Genomic DNA, 22,401 nt, shown 5'->3' with positions numbered 1-22,401 from the left:
CAATTAGCCTGACTAACCGGTGCCCCCGCACATTGACTCTGTACCGGTACCACCTGTATATAGCCTTGCTACTGTTATTTTCACTGTCATTTTACTGCTTGTTTTTTTTATTTCTTTATCTATTGTTTACCTAATACCTATTTTTTTACTTAAAAATTGCAGTGTTGGTCAGGGCTTGGAAGTAAGCATTTCACTGTTGTATTCGGCTCACGTGACAGAACTTTAATTTGAATTATGGACGGTTACCGTGAACGAACCAAAAATATATTGTCTTTATACATTCATTTTAGGAGAAGGGGGATTCAACTTTATGTATATATGCAGTGCATTTGGAAAGTATTCAGAGCTCTTCCTTTTTTCCACATAAACTTACTTTACAGCCTTAATCTAAAATGGATTAAATAAAACATTTTCCTCATCAATCTTCAAACAATAACCCATAATGACAAAGCGAAAACTGTTTTTTGTATTTAAAAAAATAACATAAATACCTTATTTATATAAGTATTCAGACCCTTTGCTATAATATTCGAAATTGAGCTCAAGTGCATCCTGTTTCCTTTGATCATCCTTGAGATGTTTCTACAACTTAATTGGAGTCCACCTGTGGCAAATTCAATTGACTGGACATGATTTGGAAAGGCACACACCTGTCTATGTAAAGTCCCACAGTTGACAGTGTGTGTCAGAGCAAAAATCAAGCCATGAGGTCGAGACAGGATTTTGTCGAGGCACAGAACTGAGGAAGGGTACCAAAAAATGTCTGCAGTATTGAAGGTCCCGAAGAACACCTGTGGCCTCCATCATATTCTTAAATGGAAGAAGTTTGGAACCATCAAGACTCTTCCTAAAGCTGGCCGCCCGGCCAAACTGAGCAATCGGGGGAGAAAGGCCTCAGAGAGGTGACAAAGAACCCGATGGTCACTCTGACAGAGCTCCAAGAGTTACTCTGTGGAGATGGGAGAGAGACCCTTGATGAAAACCTGTTTCAGAGTGCTCAGGACCTCAGACTGGGGCGAAGATTCACCTTCCAACAGGACAACGACCCTAAGCATACAGCCAAGACAACGCAGGAGTGGCTTCGGGACAAGTCTCTGAATGTCCTTAAGTGGCCCAGCATCATGCTGTGGGGATGTTTTTCAGCGGCAGAGACTGGGAGACTAGACAGGATCGAGGGAAAGATGAACGGTGCAAAGTATAGAGATCCTTGATGAAAACCTGCTCAGGACCTCAGACTGGGTCGAAGGTTTGCCTTCCAACAGGACAACGATCCTAAGCACACAGCCAAGACAAAGCAGGAGTGGCTTCGGGACAAATCTCAATGTCCTTGAGTGGCCCAGCCAGAGCCCGGACTTGAACCCGATCGAACATCTGTAGAGAGACCTGAAAATAGCTGTGCAGCGACGCTCCACATCCAACCTGACAGAGCTTGAGAGGATCTGCAGAGAAGAATGGGAGAAACTCCCCAAATACATGTGCGCCAAGCTAGTAGCGTCATACCCAAGAAGACTTGAGGCTGTAATCACTGCCAAAGGTGCTTCAACAAAGTACTTATTAAAAGGTCTGAAATACTTACTTAAATGTGATATTTCAGTTTTACGTATGTTATACATTTGCAAAAAAAAAATTAAAGCCTGTTTTTGATTTGTCGTAATGTGTGTAGATTGATCAACAACAACAAAAATATTTTAGAATAAGGCTGTAACGTAACAAAATGTGGTAAAAGTCAAGGGGTCTGAATACTTTCGGAATGCACTGTAGTTTACCCAATAGCAGTTTTTAATTTTAACATGGTTGGTCCATTTTGTAAACATTTTACGAACAGAATGGCAGGGTCGGGATGAGAAGCTTCATTTCCAAAAGTTCTAAGCAGTTAAAACCATACATTTTTGAGACCGGTGTAACCAAAGCTGTGTTGTATTCATTAGGTCTGTCGTAGCAAATTTTCAAAGATTCATTACAAGCTCAAAACATTTGAACAAAAATGACAGATATAGGGCTCCCGAGCGGCGCAGTGGCCTAAGTCACTGCAGTGCTCGCTGTGCCACTAGAGATCCTGGTTCGAGTCCAGGCTCTGTCACAGCCGGCCGGGACCGGGAGACCCATGGGGCGGCGCACAATTGGCCCAGCATCGTCCGGGTTAGGGGATGCCTGCAGGGATGTTCCTGTCCCATCGCGCACTAGCGATTCCTGTGGTGTGCCGGGCGCAATGCACGCTGACACGGTCGGCAGGTGTACGGTGTTTCCTCCGACACATTGGTGTGGCTGGCTTCCGGGTTAAGTGGGCGTTGTGTCAAGAAGCAGTGCGGCTTGGCTGGGTTGTGTTCCGGAGGACGCATGGCTCTTGACCTTCGCCTCTCCCAAGTCCGTACGGTAGTTGCAGCAATGGTACAGGACTGTAACTACCAATTGAATACCATGAAATTGGGGAGAAAAAGGGGTTAAAAAAAAGACATGACAATAACTGTGTCCATTTGCATGATAATTAATTGTTACCCCAAATTCCATAATCGTCACAGCCCTACATCCAATATAGTTTAGTATTTGTAATATTTTGGATGTAACTGTATATCTTGTCACTAAAGCTGATCCATTTTGATTAATTAAGTAATTAATTCCCCTCCACAGAAATGTGGATTCCTGGCCAACTTTGAGTGTTTTTTCTCTCTCTTCTCAGCTGTGTGTGACATTGGCTCGGCCTCCTTCAAGTATGACATGCGGAGGCTAAGTGAGATCCTGGCCTTCCCCAGAGCCTGGTACCGGCGCAGCATCGCCAGACGCCTCTTCCTGGGAGACCAGACCATCAACATGCCAACAGGTAGACACACACCTCCTTAATATGCCTTTGCACACTTATGGCTCCATTTTCCTCATGCAATAATTGATCAACATTTTTACTCTGTTCCCTTTCAATCTCCAACTCTGCTAATGTCGGTCCCTTTAAAACAGTATGCATTTTTCCCAAACCTGTGTTTACATTTGAAAATATGCCCTTTACCTCAACCTGCTTCTCTCCTTCAGCCTCAGGTCCTGCCACCCCAGACTCTGTGGAGAACATGACCCAGCACCTGTCACCAGAATCCAGCCGTAAAGCCTACTGGAGGACCTGGGATGGTAGCACTGGGCAGTACATGCCTCAGTCCCCCAATGTGTTCTCTGACCACTCCACTGGGAGTAACATGTCCCCCGGGGGCCTGTCCTCCCACCTCAAGTCCCCAGGCCCCGGACGCACCAGGAGCGTCTCTGATTCCTCCGCCCCCAGAAGAGGTATCAGCTCAAAAATGAGGGCTCAACAGCATCGAGGAATGACACGATCGGATTAAAGCGGTGTTAATGCTGTTTTTTTTAGCTTAGTGTAGAGATTGTTTTCACAACGTAGACTTAAAATGCAGTAGGAATAATGAATGAATACTATATCTCTCATTTATACTTGAGCTAGTGTGTACTCTTTGACACTTTTAGATTAGGAATTAACTCTCTCTAATTTAGACAAATAGCTTTGGGGAGAATGCCGTTACATCATACATTTCCCTTCCATATAGATTCTGTGACCAAGACGTCCACGCCGTCGTTTAATAAAAACGGCAAGGCAGCCGGCCCCCAAGGGACCCCGTGGGAGACACTAGTGGTGTTCGCCATCAACCTGAAGCAGCTCAACGTCCAGATGAACATGAGCAATGTCATGGGCAACAACACGTAGGTCTCCCTTTTTCCCCTCCCACGCAACACACTATACTCTACTCCAGGGCTCTCCAACCCTATTCCTGGAGAGCTACCATCCTGTAGGTTTAAGCTCCAACCCCAGTTGTGACCAACCTTATTCAGCTTATTTACTAGCTAATTATAAAAAAAATCAGGTGCGCTAGATTAGGGTTGGATTGAAAACCAGCAGGACAGTAGCTCTCCAGGAACAGGGTTCGAGAGCCTTGCTCTACACGCTAGGGGCCAGTTTCAGTACACAGATTGTCTATTCCTTTTAATTCATATCAGCACTTTACCTAATGTTTATATCTGCAGGGGTTAAAGTTCTCTATCACTGCAATGAATTTCCGTCATGGATTCTGGAGAGGCAATAAAAATATCCAGGGAGATATATTCCCGATGTTCAGATGAAGGGAATGAAATAGTCTATAATGCGCACCACAGCAGCGCTCAACTCAGACACCGGTGTGTAGCCAACTGTAGCTGCTGGCAAATGAAAGCAGTTTTGTCATGTGTTAAAAAAAGCGGGGGATCCCAGTTTTACATTGCAATTATTTCTCTACTCCTTCAATTTCATTATTTGCAATTGTTTTACAAATGCATTTTTACAACCGGAGTTTCAAGCATGGTTTAGGCGCAGCTGCACAACAGAGCTCTTAAAGGGGGGCAATGTCGTCAAAAGGGCAGTGACATACTTTGTAATAGAAACAAACAAAAAGTTATCATTATTTCAATATTCATATTTATAATAAAATAATAATCATTAAAAAAAAAAATACAAACAGGATGTTGTGTCCAATGCAGATAGACAAACCCCATGCTTCAGCCTATGTAAATTGTATAGCCACTCTCCTTCATAAGTTGGGCTGCAGGTGATGATGCTTATTGCTAATAGCACATCTGATAATATAGACCATGCATAGGCTATATGCATGGTCCAATATGTTAAAATAATTGTAACACAATTATTACCAATATGTTGTTGGGCCCGTTTCTAACTATTTTTCAGATGGAGTCAGCATAATTTTATTTTCATACATTTTGGAGTAGAATATCCAGAACTGAGCTTCTCAGTCCTTTTAAATAGGACTCCCGGTAGGACCCTGGAACCCCTAAGCAAGGGGAATGGAATTGGTCAAGCTCGCAGTTTATACATCTACAAAATGATTATCTTTCCCTTAACCTCTTAAATGTTAAGTCCTCTGTTTAGGAGACTTGCGTAGTTTTGCTAGTGTGACGTGGGATGTGAAATCTCAAACCACTTAACTGGGATGTCCCTCCTACCATTTAATTCGCTCTTCTGACTGTCCATCAACTCCTGGTTGAACCCAATGTCACAGCCTCTGACAAAGCACATGCCTGCAATCCTTACATCCTAGCGTAGCAGGAGCAAGTGGTTTCATCACTGTAGCACATTTGGCGCTTGGTTTATAGCCATTAATCTAAAATAATTAATAGATTTTAAACAAAAAAACACTTTCTGTTTGTTATAGACAGACAATATTAATATGAGATGAAAGGCAAGTTCCTAACGAGTTCAGGGAGATGCTCACAGTGATGGGGGCAGACCTTTCGAAAATATACACACGTTCTCTAACACTAAACATACAAATATGTATTTTACAGTTATAAGGTGAAATATTATAGTTAGTCATTTTATAATTTGATTATACTACATTTAGAAAGCATATAAGTCATTTCAAGCCTTATTCGTACAGTTTTGTTGAATAGGAAATACATCATATAAAAGATTTCCTATTTTTATCATATTTGTACTGTGTACTTGAGCTTGTGTCCTCATGATAAATAATTACATTTTTGATTTACATTTAGTTACATTTAACTGGTTTAAGGTATGATGGCCATGACTTTGTAACATGAAAGGGGAGGTTAACTTGGCCCAGACAATCGATCTGAGATCGACTTAAGTTTGGGATTTATTTTTGCTTTAACCCCTGTAAATCAAATCAAAGTTTATCAAAGTCACGTGTACTGAATACAACAGGTGTAGACCTCTCAGTGAAATGCTTACTTACAGGCTCTAACCAATAGTGCAAAAAATATATTAGGTGAACAATAGATAAGTAAAGAAATAAAAACGACAGTGAAAAATAACAGTAGCGAGGCTATTTACAGTAGCGAGGCTATAAAAATAATCGTGGCTACATACAGACAACGGTTAGTCGGGCTGATTTAGGTAGTATATACATGTAGATATGGTTAAAGTGACTGTGCATATATGTTGAACAGAGAGTAGCAGTAGTGTAAAAGAGGGGTTGGTGGGTGGCGGGACACAATGCAGATAGCCCGGTTAGCCAATGTGCGGGAGCACTGGTTGGTCGGGCCAATTGAGGTAGTATGTACATGAATGTATAGTTAAGGTGACTATGCATATATGATAAACAGAGAGTAGCAGCAGCGTAAAAGAGGGGTTGGGGTGGGGGACACAATGCAAATAGTCCAGGTAGCCATTTGATTACCTGTTCAGGAGTCTTATTGCTTGGGGGTAAAAATTGAGAAGCCTTTTTGTTCTAGACTTGGCACTCCGGGACCGCTAGCCATGCGGTAGTAGAGAACAGTCTATGACTGGGGTGGCTGGGGTCTTTGACAATTTTTAGGGCCTTCCTCTGACACTGCCTGGTGTAGAGGTCCTGGATGGCAGGCAGCTTAGCCCCAGTGATGTACGGGGCCGTACGCACTACCCTCTGTAGTGCCTTGCAGTCGGAGGCCGAGCAATTGCCGTACCAGGTAATGATGCAACCAGTCAGGATGCTCTCGATGTTGCAGCTGTAGAACCTTTTGAGTATCTCAGGACCCATGCCACATCTTTTTCGTTTCCTGAGGGGGAATAGGCTTTGTCGTACCCTCTTCATGACTGTCTTGGTGTGTTTGGACCATTCTAGTTTGTTGGTGATGTGGACACCAAGAAACTTGAAGCTCTCAACTTGCTCCACTACAGCCCCGTCGATGAGAATGGGGCGATGCTCGGTCCTCCTTTTCCTGTAGTCCACAATCATCTTCTTAGTCTTGGTTACGTTGAGGGATAGGTTGTTATTCTGGCACCACCGGCCAGGTCTCTGACCTCCCTATAGGCTGTCTCGTCGTCATCGGTGATCAGGCCTACCACTGTTGTGTTGTCTGCAAACTTAATGATGGTGTTGGAGTCGTGCCTGGCCATGCAGACGTGGGTGAACAGGGAGTACAGGAGGGGACTGAGCACGCACCCCTGAGGGGCTCCAGTGTTGAGGATCAGCATGGCAGATGTGTTGCTACCTACCCTCACCACCTGGGGGTGGCCCGTCAGGAAGTCCAGGATCCAGTTGCAGAGGGAGGTGTTTAGTCCCAGGATCCATAGCTTAGTGATGAGCTTTGAGGGTACTATGGTGTTGAACGCTGAGCTGTATTCAATGAATAGCATTCTCACATAGGTGTTCCTTTTGTCCAGGTGGGAAAGGGCAGTGTGGAGTGCAATAGAGATTGCATCATCTGTGGATCTGTTTGGGCGGTATGCAAATTGGAGTGGGTCTAGGGTTTCTGGGATAATGGTGTTGATGTGAGCCATGACCAGCCTTTCAAAGCACTTCATGGCTATGGATGTGAGTGCTACGGGTCTGTAGTCATTTAGGCAGGTTACCTTAGTGTTCTTGGGCACAGGGACTATGGTGGTCTGCTTGAAACATGTTGGTATTAGACTTAATCAGGGACATGTTGAAAATGTCAGTGAAGACACCTGCTAGTTGGTCAGCACATGCCCGGAGCACACGTCCTGGTAATCCGTCTGGCCCCACAGCCTTGTGAATGTTGACCTGTTTCAAGGTCTTACTCATGTCGGCTACGGAGAGCGTGATCACACAGTCGTCCGGAACAGCTGATGCTCTCATGCATGCCTCAGTGTTGCTTTCCTCGAAGCGAGCATAGAAGTGATTTAGCGCGTCTGGTAGTCTCGTGTCACTGGGCAGCTCGCGGCTGTGCTTCCCTTTGTAGTCTGTAATAGTTTGCAAGCCCTGCCACATAAGACGAGCGTATCTGTATCTGACAACCTATATAAAAACTGAACAATTCTACATATAACCCTTAACAAAACAATGCCTCCGAGAAAGCAGATGTTACTTATTCATGAGGAGGTGGGTGGAACTGTTTCCCCTTGCTCTTGTTTACCTCTAGTTGGACCACCAGTGGGCTGAAGAGTCAGGGTCGTCTGTCAGTGGGTAGTAACCGAGACCGAGAGATCAGCATGTCCGTGGGCCTGGGTCGTTCCAAACTGGACTCTAAAGGCGGCGTGGTGGGGGGCAACATAGATGTCAACACCCTGGAGATGGTCTGTAAGTACAGGGATGGAAAATAATGTATTAAGCCACTGGCATGTACTGTTTACTTTTTGTGCAATTCCAAATACATTGTGATGGATGTCAAAGATTGTACTCTAGCCTCGGGTCTTGGCGTTTAAATGATGAACACATTCAGCTCTAACTTAAACATCCCTGTCAAACTAGTAGAATTTGACAGGGAGATCTCTCTGCCGCACCTAACAAACCATATTTGTTTGTTGAAGCACACATCTCGGAGCACCCCAACCAGCAGCCCAGCCATAAGATCCAGATCACCATGGGCTCCACGGAGGCCCGTGTGGACTACATGGGCTCCAGCATCCTTATGGGCATCTTCAGCAACGCAGACCTGCAACTCCAGGACGAGTGGAAGGTCAACCTGTGCACCGTTGAGACCAGCCTATCAGAGAAAAGGTAAATAAGCTAGCCTACTAGAGAAAATGTATAGCCAAAACCCCTGTGGCTACATTCTTGTCTGTTCTCATTTTCTGACCATTTCTCACTCACTCCCTCCTTTTTTCTTTCCCATCGCTCTCCCTTTCTGCCTCTCTTTCACCTCTTTTTACTTATCCTTTCCTCTCTCCAGTGAGATCTTTGTCCACGGTGACTTGCAGTGGGATATCTTCCAGGTGATCATCTCGCGCTCCACTACCCCCGACCTCATTAAGATCGGGATGAAGCTGCAGGAGTTTTTCACCCAGCAATTTGACACCAGCAAACGAGCGTTGTCCACATGGGGTCCAGTCCCATACCTGCCCCCGAAGGCGCCGGTCATCAACATCGAGAAAGAAGCTGCAGAGCTATGTAAGAATCCGTTATCACTGGGTTCCTGGGTTCATTTGGTTTTGATCGGAATGCTCTTTCCCCTGCGCCTCCCCTTTCCTCTCTCTTTCGTCTTGCTCCTTCTCACTCTTGTCATTGCTCTCTCTCCCAGACATGGATGCAGCCCACCATCGTCACTGGCCTGGGGTTCTGAAGGTGATCGCTGGGTGCCACATCTCCCTCTTCCAGATGCCTCTCCCAGAGGACGCCGTGCAACTGGGTGGCTCCATGAGTCTCCATGGCAACCACATGACCCTGGCCTGCTTCCATGGGCCCAACTTCCGCTCCAAGTCCTGGGCCTTATTCCACCTGGAGGAGCCCAACATAGCCTTTTGGACCGAGGCTCAGAAGATATTGGAGGATGGTAAGGCTTTCAAGAGACAGAGGGGGGGGGGGGTGTGTGGGCTAAAGCAAGTCCCCAAAATACCTCTAACTTCAACCTATTTTTTATCCAATCAGGCTCCACTGATGACTCCACCTATATCGTGCAGACGTTGGATTTTCATCTGGGTCACAACACCATGGTAACCAAACCCTGCGGAGCACTAGAGAGCCCCATGGCCACCATCACCAAAATCACCCGTCGCCGGCACGAAAACCCCCCCCACGGAGTAGCCACAGTCAAAGAATGGTTCAATTATGTGACTGCCATGAGGAATGAGGGTAAAGGCTACTAAATTCTGCCAATGACATATACAAGGTCTACTGTTTCCCTTGACCCAATGTACTCAAGACTCCTGCCTCATTCTAATGTATCCTGTTCCCCAGAGCTATACCTCTTGCGGAGCGTGGACGCCAACAACACAGAGAGTGGGGCTGCCGCCAAGAGTTCTAGCCTGCTAAGCAGCTTCCGAGGCTCGTCCAGCTATAACCATGAGACAGAGACCATCTTTGCCCTACCCAGGATGCAGCTGGACTTCAAGTCCATCCATGTTCAGGATCCCGACGAACCCTCCTTGACTGGTAGGCTCAGTTGATATTCGGTCCACCAGTATGAACAGACCACAATTAGCAATGGTATATATTTAGGGGCAACGTTGTTGTTGAAGTCCACTTGTATTGTCCTCCAAAAATATTTTTGTTATTTTCAGTTTGTTCCCATTAATATATCTTTGTTGGAATGACTCTATTGTTTCCCCTCTGTTTCAGACTCCAACAGTAAGCCCAAGGTGGAGTGCAGCGTGGTGACTGAGTTCACAGACCACATATGTGTCACCATGGACGCCGAGCTCATCATGTTTCTGCACGACCTGGTCTCTGCCTACCTGAAGGAAAAAGAGAAGGGTGAGAGCATCTGAAATGTCAACAGCAGCAGCACACTATATGTAGCAAACCAGAACAATTAACTGTACTTTACATGATAACTTTATATATACTGAACAAAAATATAAATGCAACATGCAACAATTTCAAAGATTTTACTGTTCATATAATGAATCAGTCAAACATGCTCAATTGGTGACATATCTGGTGAGTATGTAGGCCATGGAAGAACTGGGACATATTCACAATTCCAGGAATTGTGTACAGATCTTTGCATTATCATGCTGAAACATGAGGTGATGGCGGCAGATGAATGGCATGACAATGGGCCTCAGGATCTCGTCACGGTATCTCTATGTATTCAAATTGTGATGCCGGTTGGACGTACTGACAAATTCTCTAAAACAACGTTGGAGGCGGCTTATGGTAGAGAAATGAACATTAAATTCCCTGGCAACAGCTAAATTCCCCGCTGTCAGCATGACAATTGAACACTCCCTCAAAACTTAAGACATCTGTGGCAATGTGTTGTGTGACAAAACTGCACATTTTAGAGTGGCTTTTTATTGTCCCCAGCACAAGGTGCACCTGTGTAATGATCATTCTTTTTAATCAGCTTTTTGATATGCCACACCTGTCAGGTAGATGGATTATTATCTTGGCAAAGAAGAAATTCTCACTAACAGTAAACTAATTTGTGCACCAAATTTGAGAGAAATAAGCTTTTTGTGCATATCGAAAAAAAATTCAAATAATTCAGCTCATGATAACATGATAACGTTCACTGATAACTTTATATAGAAAAAAAGAGCAATGTAGGTACAACTAAAATATAAATGAAGCTGAATTAAAGGTGCTGTTTGTTTTAGGAACTAGTAGTCATAGAGGAACATGGAGAACCAAGGCACTTTATAGTTTCACACAAACTCTCTCCCCCCCCTTCCCTGGTCTGCAGCCCTTTTCAACCCCCGGATCTTTGCCACTCGGCCTGGCCAGAAGAGCCCGACAGCCCTGCATGATGAGAACTCTACAGACAAGGAGGAAGGCATCAACTACACCACGGTGGACTGGAGAGAATTCATGTGCAACACCTGGCACCTGGAGCCCACACTCCGGTAAACCAGACCCAAGCCCTCAGACCAATAATATATGCCACTGTGCAGACACTTTTATCCAAACTAACAATACAGTACATTTGTAGTATGTGTAATCGATCCCTGTGTTTTGTGACTCCATAACCTCTCACCTGAGCATTTCAACTACTCCGTAAGCCCACTTTTAGGCCTATACCCTAAACGTAAACCCTTTTGTCCATACATCTGTGGGTTTCTTGACTCTTGATCAATTTCCATAGGCTCATCTCCTGGACTGGACGGAAGATCGATCCTGTCGGCGTGGACTACATTCTGCAGAAGCTAGGCTTCCACCACGCAAGGACTACAATTCCCAAATGGCTCCAGAGGGGGGTGATGGACCCCCTGGACAAGGTCCTCTCTGTCCTCATCAAGAAACTGGGCACTGCCCTGCAGGACGAGAAGGAGAAGAAGGAGAAGAAGGAGAAGATGGGACGGGACAAAGACGAGCACTAACTCATACAGCCATATGTTCTAACACAACACTTTAAAAGCTGGAGGTCAGACAGTAAATCCTCAATGAACAAAACACTGGATAACTGGAAACACTGGATATTTCCTTGACTACTGTGCATTTGTCATAGGCGCATTTACCGCTAAGCCGTGTGAATTTAAACATAGATGTTTACAGTGGTGCATACCACTATGGGTTTTGACTGAAAGTTTTGCACCGTTTTTATGTATATTTTGAACAAAGTAGTAAGTGAAGTCTTATTTGGCTGCTTAAAATGATAACCCTGAAAAACCCCAACATGGATTATATGCTATACATGCTTTATGTGGTGTTATCAGAACAAATTGAAGACATCATTTATTATCCTTCTTTGGAGGTTCATTAACTTTTTCTGTGGGGGGTACTTCTAAATCATTGCCTGTGCTTTGTTTCCAATGGAGCAAACACATGGTTAGGTTGGAAAGAGCAATATCATCAGTTTTTCTAAATTCATCCCAATGACAATTTTTTGGAGATGGTTCCTATTAACAAAAAAGCATTGGATGGTTCAGATCCACTTAGGTCAATCTAAAACATGTGATAAGATGTATTGTAACGATAAACAATGGTTCATTTTTTTTATTTATCTTAATTTAATGGGTATCTGAAATGTATAGTCTATAACCCATGTGAGCTGGGTGTGTCAAGCCTGTTTTTTAATATGTGCAATAGACCAGTGTATATAAAATAACTGTGAATTTCTTAAATGTGTTGATTTCTTAACATAATAAAATCATTGCCATCCTATTTTACATCTGACTTCATTGTCTTATATAGCCTACTGTTATTTCTCAGATTTCCTAGATTTGAGGCAAGTGACAGAAGTTGTGTTGCTCTCTATATATGCTTTATCTGAGCTAATTCCACATGAAGTGTTTCAACTTTTGAAAGATATTCCAGTGGCTTTGATCCAGATCTCTGTTTCAGCCTGCCTAATTTCACTACCTCAATCTTATTTCCTGTGGCACTCACATCCCCTCATTGTGAGGCAAGTTCCCATTTGTTTAATGCTGTGTATGTTTTTAATTTTTGATTGTGCGTTGGTGAGGAAGGAAAAGAATGGCAGAATTAAGCGGCGGAAAAGGTGGACTTGCTTTGTGATGTCGACTGATATTGCTGCACCATTTTACCTGGGCCTCCGATAACTGCGTGCGCGAGAGAGAAAAGTTATTCAATACTCAAGACCTCTTGTGGGTTCTGTTCAGACTATCCTGCAGATATTTTGCTACAGTTGTGCAAACTTTCAAAATACAGAAATCATTCGGGGCTAATTTCTGTATTTTGAAAGTTACGTATCTTGAAAACTTGAATGCTGACAAGTAAAACATTTTGGGACTATGTCAATAATGTACTAATGAAACAAATACCAATAGATAGTTTTTGGGTGGAGTTTTCCTTTAAGTAGGGAAATAGTTTAAATGAGGACAGCTAGTTAAATTAAACAACCACAAAGGGACTCTAAACCCAAGTCTTTTAATTGAAAGTCAGACTCCATTAAGCTACACGGTGTGTTCAAATACATACTATATGAAAATGTAATTTTTCTAAGTAACAACAGTAGATAAATGGTCCACAAAGGTACTCAAACCATCACTCTTCAGATCGTGAATCATATCCCTTATCCATTTGGCCACGCAGTCTCTGATTATTCAACCTACATAAAAATATCCTACCTTTTGCTGGTAACAAGACACATGGTTTATGTAGGAAAAGTGTCTAAATTAGGAAAACGAGTAATATTTAACAACTACGAAGAGACACTATCACTCAATCTTCTGATGCAGAATCAGATGCCTTATCGATTAGGGCATGCAAACTGAATAACAAACCTAAATACCAATATCCTACCTTTTCCCTGCAACAAGAGACATGTCAGGTTTCCAGTTTCCCTACATAAGACATGTCTCTTGTTGCTTTCATACTAAAACGATGTGTATTGTTTTTGCTGTAAGCTTTTCTACAAAAGACTATAAAATTATAAAGGAAGGTGTGAATGACTGGTCAAATATCAACGCCATTCTGAAACACCATGAGGGTAGTCCTGAACACACAAACAATATGATTAAGTGGAGAGAACTTGATCTGCGCCTAAGTCGGGGACAGACTCTTGACCAGATACAAATGAAAATTTTGGAGGCTGAAAGAAAGAGATGGATGGATGTCCTTACACGTTTAATAAGTATTTCCCAGTCTCTGGCTGAAAGAAACCTAACAATCAGGTGTTCATCAGACAAACTCTTCCAACCAGATAATGGAAACTTCCTAAAAGTGGTTGAATTACTGGCAAAATGTTACCCCGTTATGGAAAATCATCTCAGCAAAATTAAAGATGGAGAGACACATGCGCAGAATGAGCTGATACAGATTTTTAGTGACAATATTCTGGAAGCAATAGTGACTCAACTAAGAGACTCAAAGTACTTATCCATTATCTTGGACTGTACACCTGACGACAGTCACCAGGAGCAAATGTCCAATATTCTGAGAAGCGTGGCTTTAAAGGGAAATCCAGATATCAAGGAGCACTTCCTCGGCGTTGTGAATGTTGAGGTTACAACAGGCTTGAATCTGTCCACTGTCATCTTATATAAGCTGAACGAGCCGAAGATTCCATTTGAAGATTGCAGAGGGCAAGCTTATGATAATGGGGCCGACATGAAGGGCAAGCACCAAGGACTAAAGCCAGACTGCTAAAAAAAAAATCCCAGAATCGTGTACGTCCCATGTGGAGCACATACTCTAAACCTTGTCATTGCAGATGCTGCCAAATCTTCAAAAGATGCAATTGGGTTTTTGGGGCATGTGCAAAAGCTCTTCACCTTCTTTTCAGCTGGCACACAAAGATGGAGTGTTTTGAAGAAACACATGAACATAACCATGAAGTCATGGAGTGACACAATATGGGAGAGTAGGCTCCAAAGTGTTCATGCAACCAGGTATCAGACTTCTGAGGTTAGGGAGGCATTACTGGAAGCCAGACAGACAGACGATCAACGATCCTGTAGCCAAAGTGGAGGCACAAGCACTTGCAGAACTACATTAATAGGTCTGCAAAAAATGACAGTTTTTATGTAGGGGTTTTGGAATCCTTTCTAAATAGGTATATATAAAGCCCATGTGAAGGAAAGTTTATGTTTGTGTTTATCAGATCGTATATGTTTAGCATAAATGCTGCTTTTCTAATAACCAACTCGGTTGGGTTCATGCAAGTGACTGATTGAATGTGCATGGGAGAAATCCTCACTATCACTATATTAGCAATTTGGCAGTACGCCCAGAACATTGCTCTGGGAATCAAGAGGACTATTTCAGTTTCAAGGTCACATGCAGGGGTCAGTCACATGCAGGAACCAATGTTAATAATGAATCATGTAAATCATGCTTATATGACTTGTTTGTGTAGCAGTATATAAGGACTGAAAGGGAACGTCGTTTTCAGAGTTCTCATCAAGCTTGGATTGAGTTGGTGAACCTCTCCGGCCATGATAATAAAGATTGATTCATTTACATTGAGATTAGTCCTTGGTGGTGAATTTCCACAACTACAAAGGGACTTGAACCCTCAATCTTCTGAGATGGAGTCAGACATATTTTACATGCTTTATAAAAGAATATATAACAATGTCTTAGCAACTAGAGACGTCTTATTTACGGAAAATGTCCAAATAAGCCGAACTAGTGAAATTAATCCACCACAAAGGGACTCAAACCCTCCATATTCTGATTCAAAGACAGACACCTTATCCATTATGTCACAAGGTCTACAACTATAGATCCTATATGACAATGTACAGCATTTTCTTTGCAAGAAAGGACAGGTCTTACATAGGGATTTTGGAAACCTGTCTAAATAAGTATATCTAAAAACCACAAAGGTACTTGAACCCTCAATCTTCTGATCTGGAATCAGACACCTTATCCAGAATCAGACATATTATCCATTAGGCTACACAGCCTTTGATAATAAAAAAAGAAATAACAATGAATAGGAAATTGGGTACCTATCTAAATGAGGAAAGCTTGTGATTTTTAACAACTACGACGGGACTTTATGCCTCAATCTTGTGATGATGAATCAGTCACATTAACCATTAGGACACCCAGTCTGATATTATTAAAGCTATATAACAATATCCTATATTTTCCCAGAAAAAAGAGACATGTCTTATGTAGACAACTTGGGAACTTATCTAAATGAGGAAAGCTAGTGATTTTTAACAACTACTAACAGACTCTTTCTATCAATCCTCTGATGCATAATGCATCAGACACCATGAGACCACCTAGTCTGAGATTATTAAAGATATATAACAATGTTGAAGCTTTTCCAAGCAGCAAGAGCCATGTCTTATTTAGAGAAATTGGGAACTTATCTAAATGAGGAAAGCTAGTGATTTTTAACAACTACTAACAGACTCTATCTATCAATCCTCTGATGCATAATGCATCAGACACCATGAGACCACCTAGTCTGAGATTATTAAAGATATATAACAATGTTGAAGCTTTTCCAAGCAGCAAGAGCCATGTCTTATTTAGAGAAATTGGGAACATGTCCAAATTAACTAAGCTATTGACATTAAACAACTATGAAGAGACATAAACCCTCAATCTTGTGATTCAAAGTCAGACGCCTTATCCATTAGGACACGCAGTCTACCACATATAGACCTATATGACATCATACAGACATTGCTTTCCAAATTAGCTGAGCTAATGAAATTAAACAACCACAAAGAAACTCGAGCCCTCAATATTCAGATTAGAAGTCAGGCGCCTTATCAACTATGCCAGGCTGCCTACTCAAGTTTCTCCTATGTGACATCATACAGACTTTGCTTTGCAACAATAGACATCAAAATTGTGAACCTGTCCAAATGAGGAAAGCTAGTAATATTTGACATGTACGAAGAGACCCTATCCATCAATCTTGCGATACAGAATCAGACACAATATTTCTCAGGCCTCGTAGTCTTAGATTATTAAAGTTGCATAACAATGTAATAGGGTGCAGGCCACAATGAAATAGGGTGCAGGCCAGGCAGCAGGCTGTTAGCCAGCCTGCCAGCTTAGTGGAGTCTGCCACTAGCACAGTCAGCGTAGTCAGCTCAGCTTTCCCCATTGAGACCGTGTCTGTGCCTCAATCTAGGTTGGGCAAAATTAAAAATGGCGGTGTTCGCTTTAGCAATCTCACTAGTATAAAGACCTCCTCCATTCCTGCCATTATTGAAAGAGATTGTGATACCTCACATCTCAAAATTGGGTTACTTAATGTTAGATCCCTCACTTCCAAGGCAGTTATAGTCAATGAACTAATCACTGATAATAATCTTGATGTGATTGGCCTGACTGAAACATGGCTTAAGCCTGATGAATTTACTGTGTTAAATGAGGCCTCACCCCCTGGTTACATTAGTGACCATACCCCCGTGCATCCGGCAAAGGCGGAGGTGTTGCTAACATTTACGATAGCAAATTTCAATTTACAAAAAAAAAAACAACAATGACGTTTTCGTCTTTTGAGTTTCTAGTCATGAAATCTATGCAGCCTACTCACTCACTTTTTATAGCTACTGTTTTACTGAGTTCCCTGAATTCCTATCGGATCTTGTAGTCATAGCAGATAATATTCTAATTTTTGGTGACTTTAACATTCACATGGAAAAGTCCACAGACCCACTCCAAAAGGCTTTCGGAGCCATCATCGACTCAGTGGGTTTTGTCCAACATGTCTCTGGACCTACTCACTGCCACAGTCATACTCTGGACCTAGTTTTGTCCCATGGAATAAATGTTGTGGATCTAAATGTTTTTCCTCATAATCCTGGACTATCGGACCACCATTTTATTACGTTTGCAATTGCAACAAATAATCTGCTCAGACCCCAACCAAGGAGCATTAAAAGTCGTGCTATAAATTCTCAGACAACCCAAAGATTCCTTGATGCCCTTCCAGACTGCCTCTGCCTACCCAAGGACGTCAGAGGACAAAAATCAGTTAACCACCTAACCGAGGAACTCAATTTAACCTTGCGCAATACCCTAGATGCAGTTGCACCCCTAAAAACTAAAAACATCTGTCATAAGAAACTAGCTCCCTGGTATACAGAAAATACACAAGCTCTGAAGCAAGCTTCCAGAAAATTGGAACGGAAATGGCGCCACACCAAACTGGAAGTCTTCCGACTAGCTTGGAAAGACAGTACCGTGCAGTATCGAAGAGCCCTTACTGCTGCTCGATCATCCTATTTTTCCAACTTAATTGAGGAAAATAAGAACAATCCGAAATTTCTTTTTGATACTGTCGCAAAGCTAACTAAAAAGCAGCCTTCGCAAATGGAGGATGGCTTTCACTTCAGCAGTAATACATTTATGAACTTCTTTGAGGAAAAGATCATGATCATTAGAAAGCAAATTACAGACTCCTCTTTAAATCTGGGTATTCCTCCAAAGCTCCATTGTCCTGAGTCTGCACAACTCTGCCAGGACCTAGGATCAAGGGAGATACTAAAGTGTACTATATCCCTTGACGCAATGATGAAAATAATCATGGCCTCCAAACCCTCAAGCTGCATACTGGACCCTATTCCAACTAAACTACTGAAAGAGCTGCTTCCTGTGCTTGGCCCTCCTATGTTGAACATAATAAACGGCTCTCTATCCACCGGATGTGTACCAAGCTCACTAAAAGTGGCAGTAATAAAGCCTCTCTTGAAAAAGCCGAATCTTGATCCAGAAATTATAAAAAACTATCGGCCTATATCGAATCTTCCATTCCTCTCAAAAATTTTAGAAAAAGCTGTTGCACAGCAACTCACTGCCTTCCTGAAGACAAACAATGTATACGAAACGCTTCAGTCTGGTTTTAGACCCCATCATAGCACTGAGACTGCACTTGTGAAGGTGGTAAATGACCTTTTAATGACGTCAGACCGAGGCTCTGCATCTGTCCTCGTGCTCCTAGATCTTAGTGCCGCTTTTGATACCATCGATCACCACATTCTTTTGGAGAGATTGGAAACCCAAATTGGTCTACATGGACAAGTTCTGGCCTGGTTTAGATCTTATCTGTCGGAAAGATATCAGTTTGTCTCTGTGAATGGTTTGTCCTCTGACAAATCAATTGTAAATTTCGGTGTTCCTCAAGGTTCCGTTTTAGGACCACTATTGTTTTCACTATATATTTTACCTCTTGGGGATGTCATTCGAAAACATAATGTTACATTTCACTGCTATGCGGACGACACACAGCTGTACATTTCAATGAAACATGGTGAAGCCCCAAAATTGCCCTCGCTAGAAGCCTGTGTTTCAGACATAAAGAAGTGGATGGCTGCAAACTTTCTACTTTTAAACTCGGACAAAACAGAGATGCTTGTTCTAGGTCCCAAGAAACAAAGAGATCTTCTGTTGAATCTGACAATTAATCTGGATGGTTGTACAGTCGTCTCAAATAAAACTGTGAAGGACCTCGGCGTTACTCTGGACCCTGATCTCTCTTTTGAAGAACATATCAAGACTGTTTCAAGGACAGCTTTTTTCCATCTACGTAACATTGCAAAAATCAGAAATTTTCTGTCCAAAAATGACGCAGAAAAATTAATCCATGCTTTTGTTACTTCTAGGCTGGACTACTGCAATGCTCTACTTTCCGGCTACCCGGATAAAGCACTAAATAAACTTCAGTTAGTGCTAAATACGGCTGCTAGAATCCTGACTAGAACCAAAAAATTTGATCATATTACTCCAGTGCTAGCCTCCCTACACTGGCTTCCTGTTAAGGCAAGGGCTGATTTCAAGGTTTTACTGCTAACCTACAAAGCATTACATGGGCTTGCTCCTACCTATCTTTCCGATTTGGTCCTGCCGTACATACCTACACGTACGCTACGGTCACAAGACGCAGGCCTCCTAATTGTCCCTAGAATTTCTAAGCAAACGGCTGGAGGTAGGGCTTTCTCCTATAGAGCTCCATTTTTATGGAATGGTCTGCCTACCAATGTGAGAGACGCAGACTCAGTCTCAACCTTTAAGTCTTTACTGAAGACTTATCTCTTCAGTAGGTCCTATGATTAAGTATAGTCTGGCCCAGGAGTGTGAAGAGGAACGGAAAGGCTGGAGCAACGAACCGCCCTTGCTGTCTCTGCCTTGCCGGTTCCCCTCTTTCCACTGGGATTCTCTGCCTCTAACCCTTTTACAGGGGCTGAGTCACTGGCCTACTGGTGTTCTTCCATGCCGTCCATGGGAGGGGTGCGTCACTTGAGTGGGTTGAGTCACTGTCGTGGTCTTCCTGTCTGGGTTGGCGCCCCCCCCCCTTGGGTTGTGCCATGGCGGAGATCGTTGTGGGCTATACTCGGCCTTGTCTTAGGACGGTAAGTTGGTGGTTGGAGACATCCCTCTAGTGGTGTGGGGGCTGTGCTTTGGCAAAGTGGGTGGGGTTATATCCTGCCTGTTTGGCCCTGTCCGGGGGTATCATCGGATGGGGCCACAGTGTCTTCTGATCCCTCCTGTCTCAGCCTCCAGTATTTATGCTGCAGTAGTTTATGTGTCGGGGGGCTAGGGTCAGTCTGTTACATCTGGAGTATTTCTCTTGTCTTATCCGGTGTCCTGTGTGTATTTAAATATGCTCTCTCTAATTCTCTCTTTCTCTCTTTCTGTCTTTCTCTCGGAGGACCTGAGCCCTAGGACCATGCCTCAGGACTACCTGGTATGATGACTCCTTGCTGTCCCCAGTCCACCTGGCCGTGCTGCTGCTCCAGTTTCAACTGTTCTGCCTGCGGCTATGGAACCCTGACCTGTTCACCGGACGTGCTTGTTGCACCCTCGACAACTACTATGATTATTATTATTTGACCATGCTGGTCATTTATGAACATTTTAACATTTTAACATTTTGACCATGTTCTGTTATAATATCCACCCTGCACAGCCAGAAGAGGACTGGCCACCCCTCATAGCCTGGTTCCTCTCTAGGTTTCTTCCTAGGTTTTTGGCCTTTCTAGGGAGTTTTTCCTAGGGAGTTTTTCCTAGACACCGTGCTTCTTTCACATGCTTTGCTTGCTGTTTGGGGTTTTAGGCTGGGTTTCTGTACAGCACTTTGAGAATATCAGCTGATGTACGAAGGGCTATATAAAAATACATTTGATTTGATTTGAATGTCCTTGCTTTTCAAAGCAACAAGAACAAAGCATTATTTCGGGAAATTGGGAACGTGTCCAAATTAGCTGAGCTAATGAAATCAAAGGACCACAAAAGGACTCAAACCCACATTCTTTTGATTTGAGGTCAGGAACCTTATCTTTTAGGCCACGCAGTCTACTTCATAGAATCCTATTTGACATCATACAGACTTTTCTTTGCAACAATAGACATCAAAATTGTGAACCTGTCCGAATGAGGAAAGATGGTGATTTTTGACAAGTACGAAGAGACTCGATCCTTCAATCTTGTGCTACAGAATCAAACACAATGTTTCTCAGGCCTCGAAGTCTGAAGATTATTAAAGTTGCATAACAATGTCCTAGCTTTTCAAAGAAACAAGAACAACGCCTTCTTTCGGGAAATTTTAAACATTTCCAAATTATCTGAGCTGTTCAATTTAAACAACCACGAAGGGACTCGAACCCTCAAACTTCTGATTCGAAGTCAGACGCCTTATCCATTAGGCCACGCAGTCTACATCATATAGACCTACATGACATCATACAGATTTTGCTTTGCAACAATAGACATCAAAATTGTGAACCTGTCCGAATGAGGAAAGCTAGTGATATTTAACAATTACGAAGACACTCAATCACTCCATCTTGCGATGCAGAATCAGACTGAATATTTCTCAGGCCTTGCAGTCTTTGATTATTAAAGTTGAATAACAATGTCCGAGCTTTTCAATGCAACAAGAACAAAGCCTTATTTCGAGAAACTAAGAACATTTCCAAATTAGCTGAGCTAATGAAATTAAACGATCACAAAGAGACTCGACCCATCAATATTGTGATTAGAAGGTAGGCACTTTATCCACTATGCCAGTCTATCTAGTCAAGTTGCTCCAATATGACAACATACAGACTTTGCTTTCCAACAATAGACATCAACATTTTGAAACTGTCCGAATGAGGAAAGATGGTGATTTTTGACAAGTACGAAGAGGCTCGATCGTTCAATCTTGTGCTACAGAATCAAACACAATGTTTCTCAGGCCACGAAGTCTTAAGATTATTAAAGTTGCATAACAATGTCCTAGCTTTTCAAAGAAACAAGAACAACACCTTATTTTGGGAAATTTTAAACATTTCCAAATGACCTGAGCTATTCAATTTAAACGACCACGAAGGGACTCTAACCCTCAATCTTCTGAATCGAAGTCAAACGCCTTATCCATTAGGCCACGCAGTCTACATCATATAGACCTATATGACAACATAGAGATTTTGCTTTGCATCAATAGACGTCAAAATTGTGAACCTGTCCGAATGAGGAAAGCTAGTGATATTTAACAAGTATGAAGACACTCTATCACTCCATCTTGCGATGCAGAATCAGACAGAATATTTCTCAGGCCTTGCAGTCTTTGATTATTAAAGTTGAATAACAATGTCCGAGCTTTTCAATGCAACAAGAACAAAGCCTTATTTCGGGAAACTAAGAACATTTCCAAATT

At 42.7% G+C, this 22,401-nt stretch overlaps 1 protein-coding gene and 2 non-coding genes across 24 annotated transcripts in view; 1 reads left to right on the top strand and 2 right to left on the bottom strand.

The window, feature by feature from the left end:
* The window catches only part of bltp1 (bridge-like lipid transfer protein family member 1), a 136,362-nt gene extending 123,869 nt beyond the window's left edge, over positions 1-12,493 (top strand). For all 22 annotated transcript variants that reach the window (XM_014191706.3, XM_014191736.3, XM_082973711.1 and 19 more), the window contains 12 exons: positions 2,678-2,818; positions 3,022-3,267; positions 3,543-3,696; positions 7,867-8,024; positions 8,255-8,444; positions 8,617-8,834; positions 8,965-9,216; positions 9,312-9,515; positions 9,621-9,815; positions 10,002-10,136; positions 11,071-11,230; positions 11,470-12,493. In XM_014191706.3, coding sequence (XP_014047181.3) covers positions 2,678-2,818; positions 3,022-3,267; positions 3,543-3,696; positions 7,867-8,024; positions 8,255-8,444; positions 8,617-8,834; positions 8,965-9,216; positions 9,312-9,515; positions 9,621-9,815; positions 10,002-10,136; positions 11,071-11,230; positions 11,470-11,704 — 2,288 coding nt within the window. In that variant the 3' untranslated portion in view covers positions 11,705-12,493. The remainder of the gene's footprint in view (positions 1-2,677; positions 2,819-3,021; positions 3,268-3,542; positions 3,697-7,866; positions 8,025-8,254; positions 8,445-8,616; positions 8,835-8,964; positions 9,217-9,311; positions 9,516-9,620; positions 9,816-10,001; positions 10,137-11,070; positions 11,231-11,469) is intronic.
* Positions 12,494-21,344: 8,851 nt separating this feature from the next.
* Positions 21,345-21,417, bottom strand: trnar-ucg (transfer RNA arginine (anticodon UCG)). Its single transcript has one exon. It is a non-coding gene; the product is annotated as a tRNA-Arg (tRNA).
* Positions 21,418-22,063: 646 nt separating this feature from the next.
* Positions 22,064-22,136, bottom strand: trnar-ucg (transfer RNA arginine (anticodon UCG)). The gene has a single exon. It is a non-coding gene; the product is annotated as a tRNA-Arg (tRNA).
* Positions 22,137-22,401: the final 265 nt, after the last annotated feature.

Source organism: Salmo salar, chromosome 01 (genome assembly GCF_965601325.2).
Source record: "Salmo salar chromosome 01, fSalSal1, whole genome shotgun sequence".
In the NCBI taxonomy this organism is placed as follows: Eukaryota; Metazoa; Chordata; class Actinopteri; order Salmoniformes; family Salmonidae; genus Salmo; species Salmo salar.
The sequence above is the reverse complement of the archived record's forward strand: the minus strand, read 5'-3'. Positions and strand labels throughout refer to the sequence as shown.